This window comes from Vipera berus (genome assembly GCF_964194415.1).
Source record: "Vipera berus genome assembly, chromosome: 7".
Taxonomy (NCBI): domain Eukaryota; kingdom Metazoa; phylum Chordata; class Lepidosauria; order Squamata; family Viperidae; genus Vipera; species Vipera berus.
In genome coordinates this window covers 10,763,087-10,775,164 of record NC_138209.1, presented here as the reverse complement: position 1 = coordinate 10,775,164, position 12,078 = coordinate 10,763,087, and the positions used below count along the sequence as shown (strand labels likewise).

Sequence of the window (12,078 nt, the reverse complement as noted above, 5' to 3'; positions counted from 1 at the left end):
TTCCAACGTGGCCCTTTTATGACTTGTGGACTTCAATTCCCAGAATTCCTCAGCCAGAAACGCTGGCTGAGGAATTCTGGGAGTGGAAGTCCACAAGTCATAAAAGGGCCACGTTGGAAGACCCCCGCTGTGTACAGCATTCCTTTCTGCAAGTATTCAGCTCCATGTATGAGGCCCATGAGTAGTAATCGGGCTGCAAAATCATAACAAGTGATTTGCTTCGGTATTGACTGCACTGCTCATATAGCAGGTTAGTTAAAAACTTGGCTAACATATGTTGAGCCAAGCCCATTTGCTTAATCAAAGTGTGGTTTAATTATACACTGTAAGCACAGGAAAAGGCTGATGCAGTATAACCAAGTTAAGCTTTGTGTGCAAACTCAGTTATACATCTCTAATCTCATGGGGATAGGAGTTGGGGACCTGGCGCTAGTGACTTTACTGGTTTAGTCATCCACAAAGTTAAAGGGGGAATTCATTTTGGGGCTGCTTAACCTGTGCTAACAGTTGTTTTGTAGTAAATGACAGCATCTGTCCATGTGAATGGGTCTGCTCTTGTACGTTTAATGGCTTTTACTGTGGAAGTTAAAATTGCAGAGCTGCATCACCAGTTTTTTTTCTCTTTTTTTCAGCACTGGTCATAGCTGTCCTACGCTTCATTCAGCTAAAGCCAAAGGTTTTGAATCCATGGCTCAATGTCAGTGGCTTGGTGGCCTTATGCTTGGCTTCTTTTGGTATGACCCTTCTGGGCAACTTCCAGGTATTTTGTTTTCTCGTCCTTACTGGTTGGACTCACACCTTTCACACTCATTTTGTTGCTTTTGGTGCAGTGTGTTGATCTCCTGGGGTAAACCAGATAGGAATTGCAACAAGATGAGCTAATTCTACTGTAGACAGAATCTCGCAAGTCTGGATAGTCAGATAGCCCTCGACTTACGTCAGTTCACTTACTGACCGTTCGAAGCTACAACGGCCCCGAAAAAAGGGACACGACTATTTTTCACACTTACGACCATTGCGGCATCCCCACGGTCAATGTGACTTTCAGATGCTTGACAACTGACTCATATTTATGACGTTTGCAGTATCCTGGGGTCATGGGATCACCTTTACGGACCTTCTGACAAGCAAGGTCAACGGGGAAGCCAGATTCACTTAACAACCATGTTGCTAATTTGACAACTGCGGCTTTTCGCTTAACAAACGTGGCAAGAAAAGTCGTAAAAGGGGGAAAAACACATGTCTCACTGAGCAACATGCGTTTTGGGCTCAATTGTGGTCGTACGTTGAGGACTACCTGAATAGTCCTTCAGCCTGAGAAACTAGGAAAGGTGTCTTCTGAGCCTCTTGTCCCCACTTACTATGCTGCGGTGGGTTATGTTAGTTTTAAATCTGACCGTTCTCTTGTCGATGGTTCAGAGGGTTAAATTTGTTGAGCTTGTAAGCTGGAAAGCTGACAGCCTGGGTTCAAGACCCAAGTGCCATGTAATGGGGAGAGCTCCCGTTACTTGCCCCAGCTCCTGCCAACGTAGCAGCTGGAAAACATGCAAATGCAAGTAGATAAATGGGTACCACTTCAGTGGGAAGGTAACAGTACTCCATGCACCTCGGCATATAGTCATGCTGGCTAGATGACCACAGAAATGTCTTCAGAGAACACGGAGTCTCTCGGCTGAGAAACAGAGATGAACACTGCCCCCTAGAGTTGGAAACAGCCATCCTGAGGAAACCTTTTACCTTTCCCTTTCCCCTTGGCTTTGTCTTTTTGCCCAGTCTCCCAGGATCTTTCCCACATACTGTTATATCTAGCCACTATTTATGAATCATGGCTTAAGGCTTTTGTTTCTGCATAAACGATTATGGTTTCTTTATTCAATAAAATGTGCTGGAGCAAATGATGACTTTTATAGCTTAATAGAATCCAGAACTTGGTTTCCTGTCTCATTTAATGAAATGTCCCAGTTCCCTATCAATGGCTTTCTTCTTCTGAATTGACTTAAGCCAGAATCAGTCCACTATGCTAGGCCTTGGAGGTAATTAGCAAGATCGTTTGGTGCCATTTGTCTTGCTTCAGCCACATAAGTTTCTTTTGAACTTCCTTCAGTTTTTCTGTAGGAAAACTTGATGGCAGAAAGGCAAGATCCATTGAGCATGCATGGCTGCCTGGATATACCTAAGATGTATTTGCATGAGCCAAAACCCTGATTGGGAGTCAAGCCATAAAGTTTCTAGGCTATCTTTTTGGCTGAGGGCAGCTGAGAAATTTGGCAAATTTACGATAGTGATATCTTCGAGAAATAAGCACAAGAAACGAGACTGATAGATTTGCACAAGAATAGGACTGTGGCATATTAAGAGATGAAGGGATTAAAAAAAACTTGCCAGCTTGCAAATCTGAAATCCAGATTTTGTGGCAAGATTGTAAAATATGCCTGGTTTTAATAGATTAGTAAGAGCAGTTAGAATCCATAGGCAGCCTCAGTTTTATTAGAACTTACATTGGTGGAGCAGTGGGCTAATGCCTCCTTAAGTAACACCAGCTGCCTGCAATTAGTGCAGGTTCGCATCCCACCAGGCTCAAGGTTGACTCAGCCTTCCATCCTTCCGAGGTAGGTAAAATGAGGACCCAGATTGTTGGGGGCAATTAAGCTGACTTTGTAATAATGCCGCTTGGGGTGTGTGAGAAAGCCCTAATAAGCAGGCATATACATAGAATGAAGGCTACTGCTAAGCTTGTAAGCCGCCCTGAGTCTTCGGAGAAGGGCGGGATATAAATGGAATTAAAATAAAAAATAAAAATTAGTACCTAAAGCCCTTCAAAACATCCTAACCAAAAGACCCAGCAACCTCAGAAGAAAATAACGGGAGTCATCTACAACAGGGGTCCCCAACCCCAGGTCTGTGGACCGGTACTGGGCCATGGCATGCCAGCAACCGGTCCGCACAAACAAGCAAAGCCCCATCTGCGGGATGCAGGCAGCACACAAAATCACACCCCCTCCAGTCCACGGAAAAACCTCTCTCCACAGAACTGGTCCCTGGTGCCCAAAAGGTTGGGGACCTCTGATCTACAACATACAATTTTAAGAACTGCAACCGCCACTATGGAGGACAAACAGGCAGAAGACTGGCAGAACGCTCCCACAAACACCAACTGGCAATCAAAAGGCATGATGAAAATTCTTTAATTTCATAACACCTAGACAGATTTAACCATAGTTTCAATTGGGAAAATGTGACCATCCTTTGACCAGGCCAAATCCAAAAACGCCAGGGAATTTCTAGAAGCCTGGCACTCTGACAAATCAGCTGTCAATTGACACATAGACATTAACAACATCTATAAAAAGGTAAAGGTTCCCCCACACATGCATGCTAGTCGTTTCCAACTCTAGGGGCTGGTGCTCATCTCCATTTCAAAGCCGAAGAGCCAGCGCTTGTCCGAGGACATCTCCGTGGTCATGTGGCCGGCATGACTAGACGCCAAAGGCGCACGGAACGCTGTTACCTTCCCACCGTAGCGGTCCCTATTTTTCTACTTGCATTTTTACGTGCTTTCGAACTGCTAGGTTGGCAGAAGCTGGGACGAGTAACAGGCACTCACTCTGTTACGCGGCACTCGGGATTCAACCCGCCAAACTGCCGACCTTCTGATTGACAAGCTCAGCATCCTAACCCACTGAGCCACCGCGTCCCTTAACAACATCTATAGGCTATAGCAAAAGAGATCATCAACCAGCCCCAAAGAGAAAAAAAAGACTCTAGCATCTTTCCACCAGTAATCAGCACCCAAATCAGCATAGAATAGATTTACTCCAAGGTCACCTTCAGACCAGTGGTGGGATTCAGCCGGTTCGCACCACTTTGGCAGAACCGGTAGCTAATTTTTTGTTGCCCAGGCCCAGAATGGACTTCCAGAAGCGGCATCCACACAAAGAACCGGTTGTTCACATATTTGAATCCCACCACTGCTTCAGACCAACCATCAAGCAAGCAATACCCCAATCAAGAAACTGCCATTAGTAAACAGCCCAACCAAAGAATCCCTAAGACCACCCACCCACCCACCCAGGCAGGCAAGACACCAGAATGTAAACTGACAGCAAACAGCACTCCTTACTAGCACTGATGATGCTACCTAGTTAGGGTAATGAAATGTCTGCAAGAAAACAAGCCAGCTCAGAGAGCACCAAGGGCCCCTCATTACCTACATTATCTGGGATAAGTATAAGGGATGATGAAAGGGCGACACTGCGTCAGTGATCTCTGGGTCTTCTTCAGAAAAGACAGAAGAATGTCAAAATCCCTCTCTAACTCATAGCTCCAAATATGTAAGAGTTATAGATAGTTCTCAAATTATGACCAGTCACTTAGTAGCCTTCTCCAGGTTACGACCCAGCTTTGGAGTTCTGACCCCGCCCCCTCCATCAAGTGATCATAGTTTTGGTGCTTGGCAGCCAGCCTGTGTTCACGGCCATTTGCAGCATCCTGTGGTCATGTGACCACAATTTACAATGTTTTTGAACTTCCGGTTTTTAGGAAAAACACCCACTGCAAACAATGAGTTTGCTTAAAGACCGTCTTGTTTGCTAAACAACCACTGCAGAAAATGTCATAAAATCGGGTCAGTCACATGGTGATCAGCTTAACGACCAGCCTGACTTATGACCATGATTCCGGGTACAATTAGAGTTGTAATTCGAGGACCACCTGTACAGATTATTCTGGACTTACAACAGTTCATTCAATGACCGCTCAAAGTTGCAATGGCCCTGGAAAAAGTGAGTGATGACTGTTTTTCATACTTATGACCGTTGCAGCATCCCCATGGTCATGGGATCAAAATTCATACGCTTGAAACTGACTCATAGTTACGACGGTCGCAGTGTCCCAGGGTCAAGTGATCAGCTTTTGTGATCTTCTGACAAGCAAAGTCGACGGGGAAGCCAGACTCACTTAGCAACCACGTCACTAACTGCAGTGATCCACTTCACGAGGGCAAGAAAAGTGATAAAAAGGGGGATAAAATGCACTTAACCAATGTCTCGCTTAGCAACAGAAATTTTGGGCTCAATTGTAGTCGTAGGTTGAGGACTACCTGTATCAGGTGGGAAGTTGAGAGATAAGCAGAACCTGGCAAGGGAACCTCTCCAGCTGTGTCAGTACTCATTGCAGATATATTAGGGCAGGGGTGTCAAACTCAATTTCATTGAGGGCTGCATCAGCATTGCAGTTGCCCTCAAGGGGCCGGGTGGGTATGGCCAGGGTGGGCGTGGCCTACTGGGTGGGCGTGGCCAGAGTGCGTATGGCCTACTGGGTGGGCGTGGCCAGCTCTACATCGTTCGCATCAAGGGCGCCTATGGGGGCCTGGGCAGGAGTGGGACAGATCTGAGGGTCTCTGGCAGGAGGAGGGTCTCTGGGCCAGGGCCAAGGCAGTGGGGGCCGTTCCCTCACTGTTTCCAGGATGGCTTCGCGGGCCACGTGAAACCACTTTGCGGGCCGGATCCGGCCCCCGGGCCTGGTGTTTGACATATCTGTATTAGGGCATTCTGAGTTGAGCACTAGAAAGTGGAAACTTTAGGAAAATTTGGCTGTTTTTTTTTAACTTGGCTGTATTAACCAAGGTCACCTGTTCTGTGCTCTTTCTCCCTCCCCCCCCCCAGCTTTCCAATGATGAAGAAATACACAATGTTGGCACGTTTTTGGCCTTCGGGTTCGGCACTCTGGCCTGTTGGATTCAGTCCGCGCTAACCCTCAAAATAAACTTGAAGAACGAAGGTAGACAAGCTGGAATCCCACGGGTGGTTTTGTCAGCGGCAATAACTCTCTGCCTAGTCCTATGTATCCTTTCAGTTTTCGCTGCTTCTTTTTTTTTCTTTTCAAAATGCAAATATTGCTTTCAAAAAAAAACACCCCAGCTTGAATCCTGATAAGCTGTTTCTGGATTGTTACTAAATTCAATACTGTTCCTATTTTCATGTGCTTCATTTGATGTTTGGAGACAGCCAAATGACCCAAATTACAGGTTTTCAAACTCCCCCCCCCCCCCCGTTTCAGTATTCAAGGAAACAAAGCTTTAGTGCTAAAAAGTTAGCTGCATTTGAATTATTATGGTTGGTTTGCACGGTGATGACGTTAAAGGTATGGTCAGAAATTGTTCATACAAAATTGCCTTTTGCAATGGATTGATGCAAGTCCATGCCGATTCTCAGTCATCCAGGTCACGGTTGTCCCAAAGGTGCTTTTTCAGGAGGCAACTGGACTTCCTTGTTTTTCTTTGAAGACATTTTGTTTCTCATCCAAGAAGCTTCTTCCGTTCTGACGGGATGGTGGGGAATGGAAGGATTTATTTTCCTTGCAGACAGCTGGTCATTTGCCTTCTTTTAGAGCAGGGGGTCCCAACCGGGGGGTGCTCGCACGATATTCCAAGGGGTGCGAAAACTTGGCTTGTGTCAAAATTATAGTATATATCAGGGGTGTCAAACTTCTGACCCGCGGGCTGGACGCATCACCTGGAAGCCGCGCCCACCCCATTGCTGACAATGGCAGAACTGTCCCAATACGTTGCACGACATCATGTGACGTCGCGAGTTTGACATGTCTGGTGTATATGCATAATTTCTTGCCGTTATATTTCAAACGTTTGTTAAGTTGTGCGAGAATATATCAGAAGCGCTCCAGGGGTGCAGAGTGTAGAAAAGATTGGGAGCCGCTGTTTTAGTGAGTCACTGAGCCCCCTTGGAGGTTTATCTATGTCCTCAGGGTCACCTGGGTAGTGCAAATATGCGTGTAGTACAAATATGAAAACATCCTGCAATGTTTTCAGATTTTATTTGGATTTCTCTGAAACGTTTTGTCCCTACAAAAGGAATGGAAAATGTGCAGCCCTGAACTCAAATTGATTCTAGCTGGGAGACGGTATTGGGGAATTATTCAATCTAAAAACAGCTGGAGGTCAACACTGCTGGGAAGTTCCTACGGTGTGGGGAAATAGCCCACAGGAAATGTTCTGTTTCTTTCTTGATGAGATCATTCTTAAGGAGGTCCTGAATATAGGATTATGCTATTGAAAATTCCAGATCTAATGTTTTTATGCCAGAGATTTTGAAACCTATTTAGGCTGTGGAATTTTAGAAAGACAATTTTCCCAGATTGCCTAATCCAGAGACAAATGCTGAATATAAAAAAAAATTGGCTGTGTTTGAGAGAACTTTAATTCATTCCTTTTTGCTCTTAATCTGCCAGAGATACTGTATCTTATCAAATTCTTGTAGAAGTTTAGAGTTGTGCAAAACACTATTTAAGAAACCCTGCCCTAGCCACAATCACTGTTGATAACGTATGCCTGAATTGGCACACGCTTTAGGTTTTCCTGAGAAACTTAACTTTATTGTAACATACAATACGACGTTTCTAATCTTTGTGTTTCACAAATATATACTGTGGGGGAAAAACACGAGCAGCAATATCTGGACGAGTCTTAGCAGCCAAGGAATAACATTTCCAGTTGCTTAAATTGATATGGTCTTCTTCTCATTACTAGCAAAGTTGGAAACTATGGTTGAATAAGCAATGTGAAATAAAGGTTGAGTTACAATTCTGTCAACTTAATACAGTAGTCCTCAAAGCTTACACCCATAATTGAGCCCAAAATTTCCATTGCCAAGCAAGACAGTTATTTTGCCCCATTTTGTGACCTTTCTTGTCACATTTGTTAAGTGAATCACTGCAGTTGTTAAGTTAGTAACATGGTTGTTAAGTGAATCTGGCTTCGTTGACTTTGTCAGGTTGCAAAAAGGGATCACATGACCCCAGGACACTGCAACCGTCATAAATGCATGCCAGTTGCCAAGCTCCTGACTTTTGAACACTGTGGGGGTGCTACAACAGTTGTGGGAAAAATGGTCATAAGTTAATTTTTTTTAGTGCCAATGTAACTTTGAATGGTCACTAAACAAGTGGTTGTAAGTCGAGGACTGCCAGTATTGCTGCTTTTCATGGTCAGACGTGGGTTCGATGGGATGTAGGTTTCAGGTATAGCCCTGATTCCAAGAGGCATTTCAATGTTTGCTCCTGTTACCGTGTATGTTTCTGTGTCTTTTCCTTGACCCTGCTTCAGATTTCATTTTGATGAGTGAGTTTAAGTTTCACATGCATGCGTCACGAGTCCAGTGGGGAATGGTGATGTGCTTCCTGTGTTTCTTCGGCTCCTTCGCGGTGGAATTCAGACACTACCGGTTTGAGATCATTTGCTCCGAGTACCAAGAGAATTTCCTCAGCTTTTCTGAAAGCCTCTCTGAAGCCTCTGAGTATCAAACCGATCAGGTGTAACCCAACTTCCATTGACCAGGCGGATGATGTTTGATGTCAAATGATTGAACTCACGGCCTCTTTCATTTACTGTTTTACCTTTTTTGCTAATTTCTCCCCTGCAATCACCTTTCTCTTTTCCTTCCTTCCTTCCTTCCTTCCTTCCTTCCTTCCTTCCTTCCTTCCTTCCTTCCTTCCTTCCTTCCTTCCTTCCTTCCTTCCTTCCTTCCTTCCTTTCCTTCCTTCCTTCCTTCCTTCCTTCCTTCCTTCCTTCCTTCCTTCCTTCCTTCCTTCCTTCCTTCCTTCCTTCCCTTTCTCTTCTGAAGAAAGAACAAGATGCCTCTTTGCATGGATGTGAAAAATGTTTCCAACTGAATCGCTTTCGGTTTGAGCCTGAACATCCAGCCTCAAATTCTGTGGAGATTCTCAGTCATCCAGATCATGGTTGCCCCAAAGGTGCTTTTTTTTTTCTTTTTTCCAAAAGGCAACTAGACTTTGTTTTTCCTTGAAGACATTTCGCTTCTCATCCAAGAACTGAAGAAGTTTCTTGGATGAGAAGTGAAACATTTTCCAAGGAAAGAAATAAAATCCAGCTGCTTGTTGGAAAAAAAAAACGCCTTTGGGACATCCCGCCTCCAACGCAAAATGGCTGTTCTAAGTGCAAAGCGGGATACTATCAAACTTCCTGCACGTTTTCTGGACTCAAGGCACATTTTCCCCAATGTTCAAAACAGTCCACTTCTTGCTTAGAACAGTTGTCACACATTTAGGACAGGGTGCTTTGTCCTTAAAATGGCTCATTGGGAAACCTTTGGCCCACCACTACCTCCGCACTTTTTTCTTTCTTTCTGCATAAGGCATTTTATAATACGGTATGAGATGCTGAGTCATCAAATTTACATTTGTTTCCCATGGTCTGCTTGGGACTGGCTGGCAGAACTTAATTTTGCATTATGTTATGTTACATAAAACAGGTAGCAGAGAACTATGAACTGTTATTCATACATACAGTATATGCGGTTGCACCTTGAGTGACAATGAAAGAGAGAAAAGGTCTTGTTATCTGCAAATTTTAGACCAGGATTACACAGCAACCATGGTCTGTGGACGTATCATAGGGCATCCATTGGGTGCAGATGATGTGTCGATAAGTTGCAATGCAGGCTGCATATGCTGTCTGTGTGCATACACCACACAAAAGACAGGCTACGATCGTGACAGGGTTATGACTGTGACACCTGAGCAAGTATCTTACAGATCAGGAGTGTATCTGCTGGATACCATTGTGTATATACTATAACCTGTACATTTGGCCATGGAATTTACAGTTCCCAAGACTATTATTGAGGTTGCAAACCAGTTTCCTGTGTTACTAAGTGTCTGGGGTCAGTTGTCTGCTGAGGTGCAATGTTATCTTCCTGTTTTTTTAAAAAAAATTCAGACTCTCTGAAAGGAACTGCCAACTTTACCCCAGTATGATCCATTAAGAGAGTGAGGCAGATGGTGCTTGACCTCAAAAATCAGGGCTTGGATTGTCAGTCTATCTGCCTTCCCATATTCTGGTGCTTTTACCACCCTTTATACTGAAAACAGGTTCGTTTCTCACTGACTTGGGGAACAAGAACACACACACACACACACACACACACGCACACACACAACAAAACCAGGAACATTTTTATGCAGCTTCCCTCTGGGGCCCAGTTAATGGATGGTGGGCAGCTATAGAAACTTAGCCAGGTGCAGAAGATTTGTTTCAGGTTCTTTAATATTTTCATAGAGGCAGGAATCTCAAGGAACTATCCTGCAAAATCCTCCTCCTAGACAAGTTTTTCAAGTTGCATAAAAGTTCTCTTTCTCCTACATGGCCCGTATATTTAACACATCTTTTTTTTCAGAGACTGGAAGATGTTTCTACTTTGGAATGAATGTTAAGACTAGATATGCCAATGTGAAGTTGTGGGATAGAGTTGTTACTTAAAGAGAAAAATGTAACATTGCTTGATGTGCAAAAAATAATAATAACATCAGATGTTGGAAGGCTAACCAAGTAGCAATAACAAGGAGCTTATAAAGGGCAATTGAAAAGTTGCTAATTTGCCATATGGAATATCTACAGTTGAAGGTATAGATTTCTTTGGGATGAAATTAGTTGCCACCCTCAGAAAATATTTCAACAACGAATTGTGCGAAAAGCGGAAGTTTAATAATTAGAAATAGGACACTTTGTCAAAGTGATAATGGTTTTCAATATAGGAAACAAAACGCACACAAAATTGTAAAATACACAAGTGTTTCTATATTAGAGGGGTTTATGAGAGAGGCTGCAAGTCAGGGGTAGATAGCTAAATGCTGTTCAGATGTTTGGATCTCATTTCCCATCAGCTCTGGACAGGATGGCCAATGGCAAGAGACTGTATTACAAACATCTGGTGGTTAACAGGTTGCTTACCCCAGCTGTGAAGGAATCCAAGCCAGCTGTGCTCGCCTAGTTATGAAAAGGTTGAAAACCTAAGAAATCCACCAACAAGCAACTAAATGGGTTTGTTAAAATGTGTTTTACTGTAAATAATTCATTGTCAGTTTTTTAAATCTTTTATGTTGTTATCATTTATAGTTTGCATTTTTTCTGAAAGGGAGGAAAAATGGCTTTGTGAACATTTTCTCTCTCCATTTAATATGCAACCCAACTTTTTTCATGATAATAGTGTAAATATCTTTTAAGTATTTCTTACGGCACATTTTTCAATATGGTTGAGCAAAGACTTCATAACTGCATACTGACACATGACCACTAAATAAATTTCTTTTATGGAAAGCCTGAGGATTATTTGGTGCTTGTGCCTACACAGCAACATAGTTATGTCATTGCGTGCTTTCTAAAGCTGAGCCCAAATGCCAAGTAATTAAAAGTATTCAGAGGAGTCCACTGAGAATGGCCTTGTTGCTCACTCACAGAAACATCTGTGTTCATGCAGGGAAAACACCGATAACCCAGAAGTGGTTCATCCAAAGCCAAAGTTATAAGGAATTATATGTTTACGTTTTTCTCCATGTGGAATATACAGGTAGTCCTTGACTTACGGTCACTTAGTGACCAAAGTTATGACAGATCCCCAAAAAGGTATCTATGACCTGAATTCCTCTGGTAACCTGCCTGCATTTATGTCCATTTGCAGTATCTGTGATCATGTGACTGCAATTTTATTTATATTTCATATTTACAATATTCTGTGTGGGAAACTGGCATCTACTTCCAGTTTCTGGCAAAAAAAAAACCCACAATGGGCAATGGATCATTCAACATCTATGGTATTCACTTAACGACTGCTGCAAAAAAAAAAAAGTAAAAAGGTTGGTCATACGATGAACCACTTAACGACTGGCATGAGTTACAGCTGCAATTGTAACTGTAAGTTGAGGACCATCTGTGTTTGTGTTTGCATTCTTTTCTTCCTAAGCTCCGTAGTAGGGAGAAAGGCGAGAAATTTATTCAGTGGGTTTTCTCCCATTTTACCGCCTTTCTTGCAATAGTTGTTAAGTGAATCAGTGCAGTTGTTAAATTAGTAACAAGGCTGTTAATTGAATCTGGCTTCCCTATTGACTTTGCTTGCCAGAAAGTTGCAAAAGGGGATCACGTGACCCCGGGACACTGCGACCGTCATAAATATGAACTTGTCGCCAAGTGTCTGAATGTAAATCAGGTGACCATAGGGATGCTGCAGCGGTCATAAGTGTGAAAAATGGTCATAAGTCACTTTTTCCAAT

The 12,078-nt window shown here is 43.3% G+C and overlaps 1 protein-coding gene across 3 annotated transcripts in view; it reads left to right on the top strand.

Annotated features, from left to right (window-relative positions):
• The window catches only part of TMEM150C (transmembrane protein 150C), a 40,594-nt gene extending 30,342 nt beyond the window's left edge, over positions 1-10,252 (top strand). For all 3 annotated transcript variants that reach the window (XM_081333045.1, XM_081333046.1, XM_081333044.1), the window contains 3 exons: positions 633-760; positions 5,664-5,841; positions 8,120-10,252. In XM_081333045.1, coding sequence (XP_081189171.1) covers positions 633-760; positions 5,664-5,841; positions 8,120-8,331 — 518 coding nt within the window. In that variant the 3' untranslated portion in view covers positions 8,332-10,252. The remainder of the gene's footprint in view (positions 1-632; positions 761-5,663; positions 5,842-8,119) is intronic.
• Positions 10,253-12,078: the final 1,826 nt, after the last annotated feature.